The following is a 22,611-nucleotide window of genomic DNA, read 5'->3' on the forward strand; positions in this document are numbered from 1 at the left end:
TTTTAATTATCCTCGTGTCCTATTTTTAAGTCTTACACATGGTTTTCTTATTTCTTATGCTTATGTTATCACTATTTTAATGAATTTCTATGTAAAGCACTTTGAATTGCCATTGTGTATTTAATGTGCTACCTATATAAATAAACTTGCCTCATAAATATTGAGACATATATTGCAGTTTTAAAATATGTGTGGTCTAATTCTTTAGTGATGGCAAAATGAAGCTGAGCTTAACAACGGTCTCCATCTGGTGGACAATGCTAGGAATACTCTTTAATATTTCATTTTATTGCAATAAACTAGTTGCAGTTGTTAATTATGTTGTCTCCATTGTTTTTCTTAATGTATGTTATGTTGCATATTATCATTTTGTTTCATAATTGTATGCATAATATGTATCCTTTTTAACTATTCTGTTTTATAAGTCTATTCTGGATATTAACAGAAAACTGGGGTGTGTGATAGAAATGTGTGTATTTGATGTGCTTTATGTATTTTTCTCTTTCTGGCAGCTCATGTTAATAATGTGATTATGTAATCTTGTGGCATTTAATAAAAGCATCCATCAGATATCATAAATACTGTGAGTTTTAATCTATAATAGTGATTTATGCATTTCAGACGCTTTTCTCTACAGTGACTATATGGCGTAGTTTGGGTCCATCTGGTGGACAAAACCTAAAATATCAATCAATATTTCATTTCATTTCTTTGCCAATGTCTTTGTTTCTGCTTTACGCATCACTCTGCTTTGTTTTATTTGTACACTGTAAAAAAAAATTATATGATCAATACGACAACATATGATTTTACATTTAACTCTTCAAAATAAGTTCAATTTTCAACGTTGTATGTTATACACAAGATTCAACTCACTTTCAGTTAGTTTGATGTGATTTTAGTTTAAATGACTTAATCATCCAAGTTGACTGCACTTAAAAATGTAACGTATCAACCTTTTTCAAGTGAACAACGCTGCAAATGCATCAGAAACACAAATGTAGAAAAATATTTTTCATGCCAATAAAACACCATAAAATTTACACCGAGGACTGAGTAGCACCAACCCACTGATATACATCTATAAATCATATGAGCCTATATTTTAATTGAAGGATTGATAATCAAATATAAATTCAGACGGAATGATTCTACTGAGTTTGTCTGTATCCACTGATGGTTATGATGATGAATGGATATTTTTAAAATTTACATTTTTTCTTACATAATAGCTAATTAAATAGAAATACAATTCAATAATAAAAACACTAGCGACAACACACCACAGTAAATCTGAAGAGTGTTTTTATTATAGGCATAACATATAGATGAATAAATATACTATTATCATTTAACATTTTATCATCTAGATGAATAAATATACTAATACAGTAAACAGTGACAGAGTAATTTGTGTTCTGGAAGTATTTGTCCCATTGATTGTCTTCATATTTCACAATCTCTAGCAGCACATGCCTCCATAAATCACATTACAAACTTTGATTTGAGGTAAAAGAAAACAGTTAAAAGAAAACAGACTGAGATCTGAAATCTGCAGTGCTATGTAGGTGTTTTTATCCTGATATTCCTCCTCCAGAGGTAGAGAGAGACTGCTGCTGAGATCAGACATACGGGTAAATCTACAGCAATATTATTTTTAGTGTAGAGTTCTAGTGAATCATAGTAAATGTTGTGCTGCGTTAGTGTTTTGATGGTCACCAAGTGTTTCTGTCATCTCAAACTATAATGACAGTATGAAAATTAAAGGAATATTCAGAGTTCAGTGCAGCTTAATCTAAAGCATTTGAGGCATAACGTTGATTACCATAAATTGATTTCCTGCAGAAAAGCCAAACTGTTTGTTATCTAGTCAGACCTTTACAGTGGCAGTGAAAAGGGCTGATCTGTAAACATTACATTCATATTTACTGGTTCAGTAGTACAGCCACAAGATGTGGACAATATGCATGTTAACATTAGCCTGACAAGCGAGACCCACATCAAGATGTTTGGTCTGGAAACTCACCATTGACAGGGCAATCCGAGGGGCGGGATAAACGGTTGTCTTTCAAACTCCCTCTGCACGCGATAGGATAGCGCTACAACCAACCAGAGCAACGAAGGTGAAGCAGAGCTCGTTGACAGATTAAACATTCGCCGTATCCGGTCGGCTAAACTCCGAACACATCTTCCCTTTTTAAGAATGACTTCAGTGCCTTTCTTTGTTCTTTTCTCAGAGAAAAGCTTAACTCCAAGTCTTCCAGAGTCGCGGTCAAAGCTGATTCGAAAGACCGCCGCCGTTCGCCAGTTTCTGTGTTTACTAGAAGCACGCAAACGCAACTCGGCCGTCGTCATTATGGCCCCGCCCACCGACTCTATACACGATGTGATTGGTCCGGCAAGAGTTAGGCAATTACAGCTCAGAAGGGTATTGAGAGTTGCTAGACGACACTCGCGGGCAGATTAGATTTAACGCTCAGTTTTTGTGGTCGACAGCTTATGTAGGGCCCTATAATTTCCGCGGTCACGGAATCGCGGACGGAATCGCGGAATTGGCATATTAACGCGGAATCTGCCTATAAACGTGGTCTGGTGTTAAAGCAGATTTCCCCGGAATCTTACATATTTGTAATGAAATTCTGTGTCGTGTGGGTTAAGAACGTATGTCTGAGGAAAGTGCAGACCGGGGGAAGCAAATCTTCGCGACACAACCCCTCCCGTCATTTCAGCTCGCCCTTCAAAACAATGAAAGTATGGCGAAGTTGGTCTCCACGGCTCTGCTTTCGGCAGCGAAAAAGTTAAGAAACTCGACGCTAACGGCGGTTTCACACTGCACGCGCAGGCGGCGCAGAAGCTTTGCGTATGGAGAGCGGGAGCCGCGCGCTCGTTGTGCATTGGTCGCGCGCGCACCTGAACCACGGCTCGTGTATCCTATTGCACATACAGACAAATATTGTCCATTCTGTCAGATTTTCCGGTGTTCTGCTCGACCCCTGTCATCTCGTGCTTTGATTTATAATGGGCACATTAGGCAGCAATGGATATCTGCTGCAAATGCGACCGGTTTCCCCTCTGTTCCAAACATGCATTTAACATGCTGTATATGGGTAGTTTACAAGATAAGTAACCTTAAAGTTAAAATTAAGCATCTAGTTTTAATCATTTAAAGGGGCCTTTGAATTTGGGGAGAAAAACTTCAGGCAGTGTTGTGTTTTCGTGTATTTTTATTTTTCACAGCTCTGGATCATAATGGTGATTGTTAAACACACAGAACATTTCACTACATGATTTCATGGTGAAATGTGTTTTTTTTATGTTAATTTTCACCTTTAAATGTTTTACTTAATAGTACTGTATGTAAAAGATGATTTATGATTATTTTTTTTAGTTCTTTAAAAAAAAAAATTACTTGGAAAAAAAAGCTAATGGAGCACTTTCATTTTAACTTATATAAACTATTATAATGTATTTTACTGGAAAGTTTAAAGCTAATAACCATTAATATTTGAAGTACTTGAAGTGTAGTGTTATGTTGCATCATATTTGTCCTAAAAAGTAAATGTGATGTTTATTACCTCAATAAATTTAAGGTCATTCCTATTTTTTGTTTTATGTTCTATTATATTAACATTAAAAGCACACTCTTTTTTCACCAAAATAATAGTAAAGGGTAAAAAAAAAACTGAATTGCCAAACATTTTAATGGAAAAAAAGGAATCTGTAAAAATTAAAACGGAAAAAACGGAATTTGCACAAATTAAAACGGAAAAAACGGAATTTGGGAAAAAATAAAACTGATTTTATAGGGCCCTACTTATGCGTTATGTGTTTTTTAGCTTGTTTGCTGCAAACCTTGTCACATATCAGCTTTTAGACATTGTTCTGTTTTTTGTTATAAGTGAAAAAAGACGAGGCGATCGCTTCACGCAATACAAAGTCAATGGAAGGTGTTGGATTGTCCCCCCCCCCCCCCCGGCGTGGGCGTGGCCTAAATACGCGCTGTCTCTGTTGCGTGATATGAAGTCAGAATTATTTTTTAATTGTTTTATTACACAGCAAAATGCTTTTAAACCTTAAAAATTCTATGTAGTCAGCTTAATTTTTGCTCAACTGGAAATATTCATTTATTTTAAAAATAGTTTTTGACTCACCATAGACAGAAACGCTGAAGGTTTTGGATTACCACATTGCTCCAGTTATCTCCAGTTCATAATGTCCCTCATGTTCAGTTGAGATGTGTGTGATGGTCAGAGATCCAGTTTGATGATCCAGCTTCAGTCTGTCTCTGAATCTCCCGTCAGGATCATCAGATGTGGAGAAGATTCCCTCAGCTCTACTGATTTGAGCTATCAGAGAGTTTTCAGCTCCATATTTCCACAATATCTCGTCGTCATCACGTATTTCAGTGAGATCAGTGTTTAGAGTGACAGAATCTCCCTCCATCACTGACACTGACTCACCAAACACACCTGGAGAACACAGATTTTTACAGATTTTAAAGATGTTTGTTCTGTTTTTTTCTGCCTGTAACTTCACATGTATATAGCTCTACATGCCAAGTCTCACAATAATATCAGTTTTATTTGATCTGGGAAGAACATTAAATACCAGTCCTCTGAACAAAAGCAAAACTTTGTTACAGTGAAATGGAAAGAAATTCAATTGCTTTTAAAACTTACCAGTCAGACTCCACCAGCACAAACACAACAGAACAAACATGTGGAACATTTTCTTCAGTGGTTCAGAGAAAAGTCTGAACAAAACTATCTGCTGAAAACAATCAGTCTGTTCATCTGGTGTGTGAATCCTCCGACCACAGCGTTTGACACACCTAGTTCTCGTGCGCGCGCGCGCGCACACACACACACACACACGCACACACACACACACACGCACACACACACACACACACGCACTCTCTCTTTCTCTATGAATGAGTGTATAAATCTAGCACTTATTAAGTCTAACTGTTCATAATTTTAGTAAACGTTTTTAGTTTAACATTTAATATTTATTTTTAAAATAAACTACTTTGTGAAATATGTGAATTGTGTAATATATAAATTAACATGTAAATATAAAATTGGCATAGTCAATCCAAACGTATGGTTTTTAAAATGGTCTTATAATCATTCAGGGGTTGTGAAAAGTTAAATTAAATTATGAAATTGAAAAATGTGTTGTATCTTGTATAACTTTAAAAAAGTTGAACATTTCTTAACCTGTTTTGATGAGTTAAAACAATGTAAAAACTTATGTTGTGATAACGTATTGATCATGTTTTTTTACAGTGTACTTTTGAAGTAGATTTACACAAAGCGTTAGGTGTGACCCGCTCTCGCCACACAAACACTGGCAGAATATAGTAGATATATACAGAGCCGTCCACAGAAGAGCAGATGGCTTCAGGATTTAGGCTACTCGTGCATCATGTGTCACCGTCTGAACCGCCCTGCCAATCATTTTCGTTTTATTTAATTCCCAAACATATTAAAGAAAAAGAAAAGGCACGTTGCTCATGCAGATCCTACGTTTGAGATACTCGTTTCAACATCCTAAGCTACGATTTGGGACACACTAATACTAATTTCAAATATTTATAATAGGAATAATAGTTAGCAAACTGTGATGCATCGTAGACTCTTTGAAGGATTAAACCGCACACGGACTAAATATGTTATATTCTATTAAGATTCAAATCAGTGTTTGGTTTCGGTTTCTGTTGTCATAGCGATGTCAGCTCTTTCTGTGTCAGCGAACGGAGGCAAGCGAGCCGTTTATGATTTGATTATATATAATTAGATGTTCCTCTCATTTCTTTAATTATTTACCCCAGTTCCGTCGCTCCTACGTGAAGCGATGCTTGAGTGAAAATTGATATTGTGATTAACAAATATCGCTTTGATCCCTTCATCATCCTTTCCTCGCATGTTTGGAAGCTAGGACAGGAAGCAAGGATAACCAATAACACTTCCTCTTGTGTTTCCGTGTTCTACAGGAGATGGCGTTTACCGCCACCTACAGGACTACTGCGGTCAGCGTCACTTGGAGTTCAGCCAAAGGGGTTTCCCAAAATGTGCCATATTCAATATGTGAGAAATTAAAATAATAGACAGTAATTCACGTTAATCAAATAAATAATCACAGTGCTTTAAATATTGTAAATATTCCCTGTGTCTCATTGTTTGTCCTGTAAAGAATTGTGACTCCTTCATAAATTCAATGTCTTCGGTTTCTTTTCACCGCGCAGAATGACAGAACGGAGTGTTTTCAGAGATGGATGTAGATTTAAATTGTTCATCAAAGAATAATCATAACAAGAGCGTGTTTAAAGCACTTTTAAATATAATGCAAAAATGTAGCCCACACAAAAATGCTGGGTAAAAAAACAAAAAAAACATTTCTGGGTTATTTAGCGACCCAGCGCTGGGTAAATAGTGGACAAAACACATGCTGGGTTATTTTAACCCATTTGCTGGGTTGTTTTATGACAGTACTGGGAGAGTCAATTTAATAGGCTATTAAAGGTTTTTCATTTTGATAAAAATGCACGACAGGAACAGTTCATATACAATATTTTTTATTCAGTACAATGTAATACAAATGTTAATTTCATACCGGAAGTTTTCTCTCACACTCTAAAAAAATATGCTTGGGTTGTTTTAAGCAAACATTTAACCCAACCAGTGCAGACCAGAACCCAAAATGACTGTTGAAAAAAAATAAAGACTACCCAACTTTGGGTTACAATGACCCAGCACTAGGTAGGTAGGCTATGTGATGACCCAGCAACTGAGTTACAGAAAAACTACCCAGCCCTGGGTAAACATATTTAAAAATAACCCTATAAATGACCCAGCAGGCTTAACACAGCATTTGGGTTAAAAAATAACCCAGTATTGTTTAGAGTGTAGGTTATATTATAATAGCAAACTACACAAAGACCCACAGCCTGTATTTGATTGGTTCACTGAATGAATATGACACTCGAGCAGATCAGTGTTTGAGTCAATGTGAAACCGCAGTGACTTCTGTATAAAGTTGCGGTTTAATCCGCTCTTCTGCATTAGTGTGTCTTTATTTAAACATGTGGTTTGTGAGAGTGTGTGATCAGCTGATGGCAACTCAAGAAAACACACTCAAACCCTTAGTGCCCGTCCTAAGACCATTCCACACTTTGGAGAAACACCAAACAAGAGCCACAGAGGTCATTTTTATAACTCAAACTAAAGTGATGTGCAATTTAAAAGGTACAACTTGTGTTAAAATGATAAATAATACTGTCTGCAACTAGTGACCACGTTAAGTCTTAAAAGAGGAACGAAGAACATCAGCAAAAGCAGCGTTTACATGTGACATGAGTGGGTGGTTGTCAAATCCTGTGGGGGGAGGATTCTCACTCAGCTCTATATTAATATCCGTTCCTCACGGTTCTACACAAGTACACAAGTTCATAATCTACAGGTCACGGAAACGTTCACTTCAAGTGCTATTAGGCCCTGTTTGAGAATGGTTCATTTGCTGGTTTTGTTCTACTTGTGGCATCTGGTTGGTAAGTTATGTTCATTTGAAGACTTTTTGCTTTAGCTTTAATTTAATGTATTTTATTTACAGATATTTAATACAGAGGCATAGGAGTTACAGTCTCTGTTATACCTAGAAAAAAGCTGCTCAAACTGAAATATTATTGTCAGAGTGTCGCTGATTTGAAACAAAAAAAAATTTGCTTTCGTTTTTTTTAATGTAAAATCTGTTCTGATGACGTACATACAAAAAAAATGTGATAAAAGGAGTTCCAACTTAGTCAAATGAGTTTCTGTCTTTCCATCATTTATGTCAGATGTGCATGAAAGTTGAAAGAATCATCTCTGGTCCAATTCATTTAAACAAATGAGATAAAGTTATGTAGCATCATTAAAGGGGTCATAACACACAGTTCCCTTTCAGTCGGTCATGTTCGACGAACGTCACCGGTGAATCAGGATCACTTCTATGAGCCCTATCAGCTTCAAGATATAGAAAACGGGCCAATGAACATTATCGTGCGTGATTTGCATATTGCACCCCGCCGCTGGTATAAAGCGGAAGCGATCGCCACGCACTGTTGTCATCCACTTAGGAGCCGAACGGCATTGATGAAGCATTTGACTGCCTCTACTGAGACTCCAGCGAGAGAGAGAGAGAGAGAGAGAGAGAGAGAGAGAGAGAGAGAGAGAGAGAGAGAGAGAGAGAGAGAGAGAGAGAAAGCGTGTGCTTGGGAGATCCTTTTTTGTGCTGGCCAGACGGCACAAAACAGCGCGACCGCGTGCTCACTGCTGCACAGATAAAACTGCTGTTTTCACAGCAACTGAGCATTCACTTGACAGTTGGTATCGGAGGGCGGTTGCCCCTATTTTGAGAGCAGATACAGCCTACACTACACTCCTGTATTCTGCCGCGGTCGATCCCTGGGTGCTTCTGCACTAAAAGTACGATTTCCTTACAAAAAGAGCAAAGCGATGCTGCGTGAGGCCGCATCTTTTTCAAGATGTCATTCCACCCGTGCGTTTCTGGGTGTGGTCGTTCCCTGTCACCCGCTGACGGTCACAATCGCTGCATCAAGTGCCTGGGCTTAGAACATGCTGAGGCAGCGTTTGTTGATAGTTCATGCGCCCACTGCGGGAAAATAACTATCTCGGCCTATAGGTCGAGACTCACCTACCTTTGGGAAGGCGGAGTCCCCATACCCATACCTTGATCTAGTGCTACTTCTGCACTGCAGAATAAACCTACTTCGAAGGATGGCCGGGGTGACCTGAGGATCACGTTTAGGGCACACTCGCCGAGCGTACCTCCGCAGGCCCCTAATCCCTAACATGCGCCGCAACTGGTGATGTTTCCGGAGGAACCCGTCAGTCCCTCCCATGGGCAGATGTCGATCGCTGTATCAGAGGGGAAGTTCCAGTCCTCCGAGGATGATGATTCTGCATGAGAAGCTTACTAGGTCATGGAAGACATCTTCATAAAGACGTGATGAACGGCATCAAGGCATGCCCTGCCCGCTCCGGGTTAGAGCCCACTCCACCAGAGGTGTAACCTCTTCCTGGGCGCTGGCTCGTGGTGCCTCGCTGACAGATATTTTTAGAGCTGCGGGCTGGGCGACACCCAACACGTTCGCTAGCTTCTATAGCCTACATGTAGAGCTGGTATCTTCCCATGTACTCACTTCCCATAGTCAGTAACACCAAAGTGCCCATTCTAGTGTCGGATTGCTGTGCCACTTCCTTCCCCATGGAACTCATATGTGCGCTTTTATGTTCCAGTCGAGTTCCCCAGATTGGTGAACTCTATCGAGTCCTCCGCAACCTGCGGCAGTTGGATGTGGTGGAGCATCTGACGCCAGGTCTAACACTCGTATGGCTGGTTTCCATATGTTGTGACCCCATGGCGGTCCCATATGTGTATTCTCCATGGTAGTGCTCCCTATGGCGAGCCAGTGTCTTTCCCTCAGCAGAGTCGCTCTGCCGTCTCAGTTTGGTGTTTTCCCCCACCTACAACTGCCGGGGCCACCCCTGGGACTTCCGTATGTTGTACTGGCCACGGTCAGACCATATGTGTAACTACCGTCGGGCATGATGTGGCTTTCGCAGTGCCCCCCCCGGGCAGGCTTTCCCAGCGTTATTAAATAGTCTGCTGAGTGGGTCTTGCAGAACAGCAGTGCGATTATCCCTGCGTAAATTTGCCCACCCGCGGGGCGGGGTGCGATATGCAAAGCATGCACGCCAATGTTCTTTGTCCCGGTTTCTATATCTTAAAGCTGATAGGGCTCATAGAAGTGATCCCAATTCCTGTGACGTCCGACGTACGTCTCGGTTCCCTCCTTCAGGGAATGAGGGTTACCATACGTACCCAAGACATTTCTGCCAGTCTCATGTTAATCTTGAGCACCTATAGCGTAGTATTGCATCCTTCATATCTCAGAAGAGTCTTTGTTTTGTTCACATTATATGCACTTACCGATTGCTAACAAAACACACACATTTGATGCAGTTTCACTCACTGCCTGCGGTTTAATGACCAGGAATAAACAAACACACGTGCAGAACTCTGTTGCTGTGCCGGGAAAACAAACCGCATCCACTCTTTCCTTAACGCTGGGTTATTTGGGAAGCTGAAGGTTATCTTTCCCTCACAACCAGAAACACACTTCTTTAGTGACATTGTTGATTTTGTGGTGTAAAAAATAAATGACAGCGCTGTCGACAGCTCGTTGATGCCATTCTTGCTCTGGTGTGTGTGCGTGTGCTGGCACAGGTTGATGTGCACACGTGCTCATCCGGGAGAAGTGTCCATACAAGGGATCTGCCATTTATGACCTCATACATGGCCATACTCTGAAAAAACTTCCGGAAATTGTTTGAATGAGTGTATTTGGCACAGAAATACGTCATACGTCCAACTCATTTCGGCCATGTTTAGCATGAGAATCAACTCTTTAACAGTGTTACGTCAGAATGCATGAAATAGCATTAGCAATGAACACAATCTATCAATAGACTAGAGTGGCCTATATTCATGTTACATGTAGAAACAGTAGCCTTCCATTTTGTTTTAAATCCCTATACCCAAATCTAAAAAGTTTAACTCTCAAGATGCTGTTCTGCTGTCTGTTTGTTCTTCATTTCAGTTACAAAAATGAGTTTAAGTAAACCAACAAAGTTACTCTGTCTGTTCTTCAGGTGTGTTTGCTGATCCAGATGGACTGAAGTCAGTGTCAGTGATGGAGGGAGATTCAGTCACTCTAAACTCTGGTCTCACTGATATAGATGATGATCTGATTCTGTGGTGGTTTGGAGCTGAAAACACTTTAATAGCTTTCAATTTTGGGAACGAACGCTCCACTGAGGATGGTCCTGACGGGAGATTCAGAGACAGACTGAAGCTGGATCATCAAACTGGATCTCTGACCATCACACATATCTCAACTGAACATGCTGGAGATTATCAACTACAGACCGACAGAATGAGCAAGAGTTTCAGTCTCACTGTCTATGGTGAGTTTAATGTCAGTTTCTTTTTCTTCTATTATTGCTATAGCTTTAAAGTAGATGCATCATACATATTTGACTTTTTAATCTTGAAATTGTAAAATCCCATATAAACATTTATTTTGGACTCTTCATCTTATTGAATGATCTTGTGATTAATTATGATGTTGTCAGCATCTTAAACAGCATCATTTTATTCACAAACTAATTAAAAGGTAACATGACTTACTCTAATGTTATTTAGCTCGTCTGCCTGTTCCTGTCATCAGCAGTGACTCTTCAAACTGTTCTTCATCCTCATCCTCATGTTCACTGGTGTGTTCGGTGTTGAATGTGAGTCATGTGACTCTCTCCTGGTTCAAAGGAAACAGTTTATTGTCCAGCATCAGTGTGTCTGATCTCAGCATCAGTCTCTCTCTACCTCTGGAGGTGGAATATCAGGATAAAAACACCTACAGCTGTGTGCTGAACAATCCCATCAGCAACCAGACCAGACATCCCAACATCACTCAACTCTGCCACACATGTGCAGGTACGGCAGCACGGCTGATATCAGGTGCATGTATATACGGAGTTATTTTGTTCATGTTAAGATGCCAGAAATGATGAATGAGCTTCTGTCATCATTTACTGATTTCCTTCTAAAAATGTTTAACTTCTTGCACTGCTTCTGTGGGTCTCCGTTTTATGGGGACAATCCCATTTTGGGGTCCATGGCTGAAAGCAAAACAAAAAAGTTGTAATATAAACAAGTATATTAATAGGAAAATGTAAATATTAAATACAATTAGAAAATGTTAAAAACATATTTAAAAACTGTCCTCATGTCTATTTTGTTGTGGTTTTGATTGCTTGTTCGGGTTGAAGGCTACAGTTTGTCTGGTCAGAACAATGATTTCTCACTCAGGTTATAATCCAAATCGTTGAGAGATACAGACAATAGTATGGCAATATTCATCTTGACTCTTTAGTGTTTCAGTAAAAGGAAATACAAAATTAATGAAATATAATAAATTAAATGAAAGACAAATCCATATTTCATCTCTGGAAGCGGGGCTAAGTGAGCAAACCCTGTTACTTCACTCCTGACATGTTAGGGGTGTGTGATGCCTCAAAAATCCAAACACACGACACCTTGTTGATCAAGTGTTTAGTGACACATCACACATCTCTAGGCCAGACCCTCAGTCACTCCTGAGAGACCAAATACACACTTTAGAAAACAAGAAACTAAAAGCAAAATCATAATTGGAAATAATCATTATAATAATATAGGAAGATAAATATTGATCAAGGCTTTGATTATGAATATATAAACAGGTATATTGAAGCGGCAGTAGATTTCAGAATCGACCTTTCAACAGTAATGTTACAGCAGCGGAATATATGTAAAGTAAAATATATGTAAAATGAAATTATGTAAAGAATTAACTGTAAACACATCAGGCGAAATATTGTTAGTTGAGAATGTAATGCCTGCACAAGCACAGTCGATAAGGACTCCACCGATTGGGACTAATACACTAGTATTTTATCAAACAAACTATTTACAATCTTAAAGGTGCACTGTGTAGTATTTTTGCAGTAAAATATCCAAAAACCACTAGGCCAGTGTTATATATTTTGTTCAGTTGAGTTCTTACAATATCCAAAATGTTTTCAACTATTTGTAAATTGTAAGAAAATTGCTATTTTAACCAAGGACCGGGACGTCTGAGGAAGTCGCCTGTCGATCTGCGTTACCCTCGGTTTCTGGTTTTATTCTGCAGAAACGCTTTACTCTTAGCAGTGTGAACAAGAGTCACAGCAGCCGCTGAGAGAATGTACAGAGTAACGTCATAACATCATTTTAAACACACTTAAATTGATCTAATATGATAAAAGAGATGCGTTACCTTAGGGATGGGACGATACACTTAAACTCACGATACGATGCACCTCGATATGCCAGGGTTACGATACGATACGTCACGATACGATATAAAAAAAAAAAGTCTTTCCAAATCTGTGATTTTTTTTTTTTTAACCACCAAAGTAATGTACTAAAACGAAAGGTAGGATTTTTCTCTTTTTTTGCATTTTGGTTCTATGTTGTTTAAAAAAAAGGAGAATTTTTAGAAGTCCGCGACCACATCTTAAACAGGGTTGCCAATAATTGTGGAGGGCACTGTAGGGATGTCAACCGATTAAAATATTGAATAGCGATTAACTGCATGATTGTCATGAGTTAACTCGCGATTAATCGCAATTTAATCGCACCTTTTTAGCAATTGTAAATGTATCTTAAATTAAGTTTAAATTAAGTTTTTAATATTCTAATCAACATAGGTATGGACAAATATGCATGCTTTATGCAAATGTACATTTATTATTAGTGAAACCATACTTATTCAATAATAATCAATATAGCATGAAGACTAGACATATCAAAGGTCATAGATATGTTTATCTAAGAAATTGTTCATATCTCTTAAGCCTAAACTTAAAAATAATGAGTAAGTAGTGATTTATCTCATTTTAACAATATAAAGGGAGTTTTTACACTGGCAGTTTAATTCAGAACAGGGAAAAGTTCGTATGAAAAATTGTTAATGTGTACCAGTGAGCAAACCAGAACCACACCATACCTGGAGGAGGTCCATATTACACGAGGAGGAATATAGTGCGGCCCCTTTAAGAGATCCGCATTCCCTATTGAACTGCCGGTATTTTGCGTGTGCGCGCCGAACTGGGCCGTAATTCACGTGGACAGTGTGAAGAACACGGACGACTCGGGAGCGCGCTTGTTCAGGAAAGTAACCTGTGCATTAGTTTTAGCCGATTGTAATGTATTTAGCTCAATAAAACACGTGTACTGTAAGCGGGGTGATGGTGTTAATGATTTACCTCAGACATGAGCGAGAGTGAGCTGCAGTGCATCGCTCTCAGACTGCAGAGAATGTGCTCAGTGAAAAAACACACTTTTCTTTCTGGAGTCTTATAAAAGTTAAACAGAAAATATGGTAGCTTATGTAGGCAATAACTGCATTTTTGGTTTAGAATATTAATGCTAATGTCAACCCTTTTCTTTCCCTATTAATGTTTGCTGTTGCATCGCGTCTGACTGCTCTCACTTTTTCCAACTATGCCTCAGATCAAACAGAAAATGCGCGTTGCATTTTGTTATGTCTGCCCCACACACACACACACACACACACACACACACACACACACACACACACACACACACATATAATACAATAAATTATTTATATACTACGCAAATCATGCAGCAGTGCCATCTATCTTTATTTCGCGATCCATTTTTTTCGACCTCGATGCGTTTCGTCACGTTTTGTATCGCGAAATTTTGTCAAACGATATTTCGTCCCATCCCTACGTTACCTCATACTCATAACTGGAAAAGCGGAAATGTCCCGTCATAATAAAAGTCCCGCTGCTTGCAAGTCGTGTGTTTCATAACAATCACTTCAGCGGCCGTGCTCAGCTCCTCAACACTCGGTCCTGCTCTGCTTCACACTACAGTAACGTTAATAACCGCATCCATCAACATGATTTCTGCCCGAGTCCTATCCCGATTCTTTTCCACCGGCTGTGAGGTGAAGACCACATGTCCCAAGATTCTGAGCTCAAACTTGGCGTCATCAAACTGCGCCATAAAATGACCCTGCGTCCCAATTCGCATACTATCCATACTAAATAGTATTCGAAAATAGAATTAGTATGTCCCAAATCGTAGTATGCTGAAAAGAGTATTCCAAAGATTCCCGGATGGTTTCCTATTTCCGGTCAGAATTCGAAGTGCGGATCAACCGAGCGGCAACCTCCCGCGATCTCTCTTGAAGCCAATACGGAAGGAATGTAAACTGCAATTCCTCAACTGGCCACTAGAGGCAGGCTCCAGAAGGGAGCAGAATCTCCTTGAGCCCCATGTTAAAATGCCCAACTTTACAGCAGAAAAAAACATGTTTACAGTCTGGTACAAATTGTGGTTTTGGCCTATACGGCTAATTTTGACCTTCATGATAACTGTGAGGGGGGTGAATTTTATTATAACTCTTTCTTTTACATTATATAAAGCCTTAAAGTTCTGCATAAATAAGGACGTGGTTACTTTGAGTGACAGGTGGATAGCCATTAATCCGCCGTTTATAATCATTGCGTCACATAAGCTCCGCCCACATCCCGCCTTTTTGGCCATATCCGGGAGTGACACGCGATGACACGCTGCCAAGATGGCGACGTCCAGCTCGCCCCTACTTTAAGCTTCAGAACGGCTTATCGGAATCCTATGGCAGAGGTCACGGACACTAGGTCCATATTTTTTTACAGTCTATGGGATCTAATGTATGTCTCGAAGCTTGCATACTTTTCTGCTACACACTCAAAAGTATGTTTTTTTTTCTTCATAAAAAGAATACATACTTTTAGGACGTAGTATAAGTAGGTGAATTGGGATGCAGCAATAGTTCAGCTTTAAGCAGATCTCATTTTACCATTATCCGTCTGCTGTCACTTCGCGACCTCCTGTGGAAAGTTTAGGAATAGTCCATTTCGTATCGAATGACAGGGTGACTGGAAGAGTCCATTTATCAAACACTTTCTACGCTATTTTTTTCATATTGTGGTTTTTGCTGAATTTTAAAAAGTTATTGTGTTTGACTTGCAAACATCCTCATAATTATTAATTACAATATTCATATGTGAAACCCACAAATGTTTTAAAGCAAAAACATACAAAAATATACTGTCCCTCTTTTGTTTTGTTTTAATTCATAGATAATAACAAGTGAGATTTCAATTATATTTTTACCACTAGAAACAGTTTCTAAATCTGGTCCCCTTATGGCAAGGCCCAAAGTCAGCTTGGTGAAAACCACATTATGTTTTATCTTTGCTCATGTTGTTGTTTTTTCAGAAGTCCACGCCCGTGAGTCTGAAGCTGAGCTCCGATTGGTCATCACTGTGCTGATGTGCGTGACTGCTGCTGTTCTAATGCTCAATGACGTCAGAGCTACAAGAGCTTAAATCAGGGGTTTCAACTTCAAATTACCTGGAGGGCCGCTGGAGGTAGACTCTGGGTCAGGCTGGACCACATCAAGTAAAAAAAATAAATTAAAAAAAATGCTGAATATGCTGAATAAAGTCATATTTTTTGTTATGTTTGGACCCAAATGTATTGTCGATGCTTCAAAAGAGTCTAACTAACCGACTGATGTCACATATGGACTACTTTGATGTTTTCATTCCCTTCTGGACGTGGACAGCAAGTGTGCATACACTTACATTCAAAGGACAGAAAGGCCTCAGACTAAATCTAAAATATCTTAAACTGTGTCTGAAGATGAACGGAGGTCTTACAGGTGAGGAACGACATTGGGGAGAGGAGTTAATGAAAGAAATTTCATTTTGGGGTGAACTAACCCTTTAACAATGCTCTCCATCTGGTGGCCAATGCTATGAATTTTTTTTTTTTTTTATTGCAATACATTTTATATTTCTTTGTTAATTTCATTGTCTCCATCGTTTTTCTTAATGTATGTTATGTTGCATATTATCATTTTGTTTCATAATTGTATGCATAATATGTATAATTTTTAACTATTCCGTTTTATATGTCTATTCTGGAAATTAACAGAACACTGGGGTGTGTGATAGAAATGAGTGTATTTGATGTGCTTTATGTATTGTTCTCTTTCTGGCATCTCATGTTAATAATGTGATTATGTAATCTTGTGGCATTAAATAAAAACATTCATCAGATATCATAAATATTGTGAGTTTTAATCTATAATAGTGATTTATGCATTTCAGACACTTTGACTAACGCAGTGACTATATGGCGTAGTTTGGGTCCATCTGGTGGACAAAACCTAAAATATCAATCAATATTTCATTTAATTTCTTTGTTTCTGCTTTACACATCACTCTGCTTTGTTTGTACACTGTAAAAAAAATGATATGATCAATACGACAACATATGTTTTTACATTTAACTCTTCAAAATAAGTTGAAGATATAAGAAAGTATACTTTCAGTCCACTTTTTATAGCAGTCTCATAAATATACTTTGTCATTTCAATTTAAGTATAAATTTTAAAAAAAATGGTTGTATCTTGTAGGCCTATACTTTAAAAAAAAAGTTGAACATTTCTTAAACTGTTTTGATGAGTTAAAACAATGTAAAAACTTATGTTGTGATAACGTATTGATCATGTTTTTTTACAGTGTACTTTTGAAGTAGATTTACACAAAGCGTTAGGTGTGACCCGCTCTCGCCACACAAACACTGACAGAATATAGTAGATATATACAGAGCCGTCCACAGAAGAGCAGATGGCTTCAGGATTTAGGCTACTCGTGCATCATGTGTCACCGTCTGAACCGCCCTGTCAATCATTTTCGTCTTATTCAATTCCCAAACATATTAAAGAAAAAGAAAAGGCACGTTGAGCTACAGCTCATGCAGATCCTACTTTTGAGATACTCGTTTAAACATATAGCCTAGCTAAGATTTGGGACACACTAACTCTAATTTCAAATATTTATAATAGGAATAATAGTAAGCAAACTGTGATGCATCGTAGACTCTTTAAAGGATTAAACCGCATTCGGACTAAATATGTTATACGACTGATTCTATTAAGATTCGAATCAATGTTTGGTTTCGGTTTCGGTTTCTGTTGTCATAGCGATGTCAGCTCTTTCTGTGTCAGCGAACGGAGGCAAGCGAGCCGTTTATGATTTGATTTTGTAATATTAGATGTTCCTCTCATTTCTTTAATTATTTACCCCAGTTCCGTCGCTCCTACGTGAAGCGATGCTTGAGTGAAAATGGATATTGTGATTAACAAATATCGCTTTGATCCCTTCATCATCCTTTCCTCGCGTGTTTGGCTAGGACAGGAAGCAAGGATGACCAATAACACTTCCTCTTGAGTTTCCGTGTTCTACAGGAGATGGCGTTTACCGCCACCTACAGGACTACTGCGGTCAGCGTCACTTGGAGTTCAGCCAAAGCGGTTTCCCAAAATGTGCCATATTCAAAATGTAATATATATATATATATATATATATATATATATATATATATATATATATATATATATATATATATATATATATATATATATATATATATATATATATATTTATTGTAGGAATACACATTAATTCACGTTAATTAAATAAATAATCGCATTATTTAAAAAATTGTAAATATTGTGTGTTTGTCCTGTAAAGAATTGTGACTCCTTCATAAATTCAATGTCTTTTGGTTTCTTTTCACCACGCAGAATGATTTCAACGACTTTTTAAATATAATGTAAAATGTAGCCCACACAAAAATGCTGGGTTAAAAAAAAACATTTCTGGGTTATTTAGCGACCCAGCGCTTGTTAAATATTGGACAGAACACATGCTGGGTTATTTCTACCCAGCTTGTTGGGTTTTAACCCATTTGCTGTTTTTTTGTTGTTGTTTTTTTGACAGTGCTGGAAGAGTCAATTTAATATTGAAGGTTTTTCATTTTAATAAAACTGCACGACAGGAACAGCTGCTCGTTTGCAGCTCCTCTCCTCCCCGCCTGCACTCGGCTATCCATCCAGCCGCAGCAGATGTCCAACACACCTATAGCCTAGTGTGAAACCGGCAGTGACTTCTGTGCAGAGATGCGGTTTAGTCTGCTCTTCTGCGTTAGTGTGTCTATATTTAAACGTGTGGTTTGTGGGTGTGTGATCGGCTGATGGCAACACAAGAAAACACACTCAAACCCTTAGTGCACGTCCTAAGACCATTCCACACTTTGGAGAAACACCAAACAAGAGCCACAGTTCCTCACAGTCCTGCACAGCTCATTTGACCCTGTTTGAGAATGGTTCATTTGCTGGTTTTGCTCTACTTGTGGCATCTGGTTGGTAAGTTCATTTTAAGACTTTTTGCGTTAGATTAAATGTAATGTATAGCATTTTATTTAATACCGAGGCATATTGGTTACATTCTCTATACCTTTATACCTAGAAAAAAGCTCAAACTTAAATATTAATGTGAGAACGAGTGTCACTGATTTGAAACACAGACCAAAATTAGTTTTTTATTTTTAATGTAAAATCTGTTCTGATGACGTACCTACAAAGGAATGTGATAACGAGACCAAACTTAGTCAGATGAGTTTCTGTCTGACCATCATTTATGTCAGATGTGCATGAAAGTTGAAAGAATCATCTTTGGTCCAATTCATTTAAACAAATGAGATAAAGTTATGTAGCGTCATTAAAGGGGTCATAACACACCAGTCTCCAGTCTCATGTTAATCTTCAGCACCTGTAGCGTAGCACTGCATCCTTCATATCTCAGAAGAGTCTTCTGCACTTACACACCGATGGCCAACAAAACACACATTTAATGCAGTTTCACTCACCGCCTGCGGTTTCACTACCATGCAGGATCAAACACACAAACGTGCCGAACTCTGTGCCGAACAAACTGCATCCACTGTTTCCTTAACTCTGGGTTATTTGGGAAGCTGAACAAGGTTAGCTTTCCCTCACAATCATAAACACACATCTTTAGTGATGCTCCATTCCCATTTTAGATTTCTAGGGGTGAAAGGGAAGTAACGTTTTGAAGAAAACTGAACAGCAACAAAGAGAAACGTTCTCAGTCAGCACTCAGTACACAATATAAGATTTAAATCGATTTATTTACAATAAATGAGTGAAAACAAATACAGTGCCAAAGAATCAAACTAAACGCAATCCCAACATAAACACAAGGGAAGCATGTTTAAGAGCGGGTGTGGCCAAAACAACAAAATATATAAATACAAATAAACAACCCTTACTTCACTACTAACAAAAACAGGAGAGAATGAGAACAAAAGAAAAAAGGCCCCCGTCTCCCTACTGCTTCAACATAGCAGGTAACCAACAAACATAAAAGCCTGGCACACAACCACAACACATTTAAGTTTGACTCTAAGTTTACGCTTTTACTGGCTCCTCCTGACAGTGATGAGGAGCAGCTGGTGGGGTCCATCACCTAGATTAGGACAGGGAGGAGCACAGAAAATACGGCAGTCTCCAGCAGGCCGTTGGGTCCATTGGCAATAACACAGAGAACATCAATGAATGACACTATAACTGTAAAACATGCACATATGCCCTGGGACGTAAGTGACATTGTTGATTTCGTGTCTAAAAATTAAATGACAGCACTGATGACGGTTACCGTAACCAGAACGAAGCTCATTCTTGCTCTCTCTCTGGTGTGTGTGTGTGTGTGTGTGGGCATGTTTTTGAGACATATGAGGACACAAATGTGTATAATGACATGGGTACGACACAGGTATTACAGGAGAGGGTGAAATATGAGGACATTGGCCATGTCCTCACTTTGAAATGCTTATAAATCAGACAGGAGGTTTTTTTAGAAAGTAAAAAAATGCAGAATGTTTCCTGTGATGGGTTGGTTTAGGGGCAGTGTGTGTGTGTGTGTGTGTGTGTGTGTGTGTGTGTGTGTGTGATGGGTTGGTTTAGGGGCAGGGGCAGTGCGCGGGCACGGGTTGATGTGCACACGCTCATCTGGTAGAAGTGTCCATACAAGGAATCCCGCCCTTTATGACCTCATGGCCACACTCGGAAAAAACTTCCGGAAACTGTTTGAATCCTGAGGAAGTGTATTCGGCACAGAAATACTCTGTCATACGTCTAACTATTTACAGCCATGTTTAGCATGAGAATCAACTCTTTAACAGTACAAATACGTACGTCAGAAATGCGTACCTCAATGAACACAATCTATCAGTAGACTAGAGTGGCCTATATTCATGTTACATGTAGGTGAAGGTGAAGCAGAGCTCGCTGACAGATTAAACATTCGCCGTATCCGGTCGGCTAAACTCCAAACACATCTGCCCTTTTTAAGAATGACTTCAGTGCCGTTCTTTTCTCAGAGGAAAGCTTAACTCCAAGTCTTCCGGAGGCGCGGGCAGAGCTGATTCGAAAGACCGCCGTTCGCCAGTTTCTGTGTTACTAGAAGCACGCAAACGCAACTCGGCCGTCGTCATTATGGCCCCGCCCGTCGACTCTATAGCCTATACGATGTGATTGGGCCGTCCAGATTCTGAGGAATACAGCTCAGATAGGAATTGAGAGTTGCTAGACCACACTTGCGGGCAAATTAAATTTGCTGCCGCTAGGGTGCGTCTAGATTTCTAGGCTAATCTATACCCAAATCTAAAAAGTTTAACTCTCAAGATTGTGTTCTGCTGTCTGTTTGTTCTTCATTTCAGTTACAAAAATGAGTTTAAGTAAACCAACAAAGTTACTCTGTCTGTTCTTCAGGTGTGTTTGCTGATCCAGACGGACTGAAGTCAGTGTCAGTGATGGAGGGAGATTCAGTCACTCTAAACTCTGATCTCACTGATATAGATGATGAAGATGTGATTCAGTGGAGGTTTGGAGCTAATAACACTTTAATAGCTGAGATCAGTTTACTGGCCGACAGCATGACTGTATATGATGATGTTCCTGACGGGAGATTCAGAAACAGACTGAAGCTGGATCATCAAACTGGATCTCTGACCATCACACACATCTCAACTGAACACGCTGGAGATTATAAACTAAAGACCAGCAGTGTGAGAAAGAGTTTCAGTCTCACTGTCTATGGTGAGTTTAATATCAGTTTCTTTTTCTTCTAGTATTGCTATAGCTTTAAAGTAGAGGCATCATAAATATTTGATATTTTAATCCTGAAAATGTAAAATCTGATATAAACATTAATTTTAGACTCATTCTTATTGAATGATCTTGTGATTAATTATGATGATGTCAGCATCTTAAACAGCATCATTTTTACAAACAAAATCACTCACTCTGACTTACTCTGATCTTTCTCAGCTCGTCTGCCTGTTCCTGTCATCATCAGTAACTCTTCAAACTGTTCTTCATCATCATCATCCTCATGTTCACTGGTGTGTTCGGTGTTGAATGTGAGTCATGTGACTCTCTCCTGGTTCAAAGGAAACAGTTTATTGTCCAGCATCAGTGTGTCTGATCTCAGCATCAGTCTCTCTCTACCTCTGGAGGTGGAATATCAGGATAAAAACACCTACAGCTGTGTGCTGAACAATCCCATCAGCAACCAGACCAGACATCCCAACATCACTCAACTCTGCCACACATGTGCAGGTACGGCAGCACGGCTGATATTAGTTGATGTCAGCGCGTTTATTGACTGAGCTGATCTGAGTTTGATGTCTGGTGTCCATGGCAGAACAAAAAAAGTTGCAATATACAATATTCACAGAAAAATGTAAATATTAAATACAATAAGAAAACATTTAAAACCTGTTCTCATATCTATTTTTTGTTTTATTGTTGTAATGTGGTTTTGTAAACTCATAATGTTGTTATATTGTAATACTGTTTGCTATTTGCTGAAGTTATTTAGGTCTACCGTTTTTCATATTGTGATTTGTGCTGATTTTAAAAAAACAGTTATTGGCCCTCATTTATCAAAAGTGCGTACACCAAATTTCTAGCGTAAACCTTGCGTACACCCAAACCCACGGTGACTTTGA

The 22,611-nt window shown here is 38.9% G+C and overlaps 2 protein-coding genes and 1 long non-coding RNA gene across 4 annotated transcripts in view; 2 read left to right on the forward strand and 1 right to left on the reverse strand.

The window, feature by feature from the left end:
- LOC137040002 (CD48 antigen-like) overlaps positions 1-22,611 on the forward strand; it is a 207,867-nt gene that overhangs the window by 124,919 nt on the left and 60,337 nt on the right. The window lies entirely within an intron of this gene.
- On the forward strand, positions 7,093-16,785 carry LOC137040010 (SLAM family member 5-like). 2 transcript variants are annotated; one of them, XM_067415416.1, is made up of 4 exons: positions 7,093-7,552; positions 10,719-11,033; positions 11,272-11,583; positions 15,946-16,785. In XM_067415416.1, the coding sequence occupies exons 1-4, from the start codon at positions 7,510-7,512 to the stop codon at positions 16,053-16,055; spliced, it is 780 nt and encodes a 259-aa protein (XP_067271517.1). In that variant the 5' UTR covers positions 7,093-7,509; the 3' UTR covers positions 16,056-16,785. The 2 variants fall into 2 exon arrangements, with proteins under 2 accessions (XP_067271517.1, XP_067271518.1); XM_067415417.1 differs by having other exon boundaries at positions 7,096-7,552; positions 11,272-11,559.
- LOC137040021 (uncharacterized) lies at positions 11,592-22,601 on the reverse strand. The gene is made up of 3 exons (XR_010897802.1): positions 21,914-22,601; positions 19,447-20,066; positions 11,592-11,744 (listed from the first exon to the last, which is right to left on the reverse strand). It is a non-coding gene; the product is annotated as an uncharacterized lncRNA (long non-coding RNA).

This window comes from Pseudorasbora parva, chromosome 14, assembly GCF_024679245.1.
Source record: "Pseudorasbora parva isolate DD20220531a chromosome 14, ASM2467924v1, whole genome shotgun sequence".
Classification (NCBI taxonomy): domain Eukaryota; kingdom Metazoa; phylum Chordata; class Actinopteri; order Cypriniformes; family Gobionidae; genus Pseudorasbora; species Pseudorasbora parva.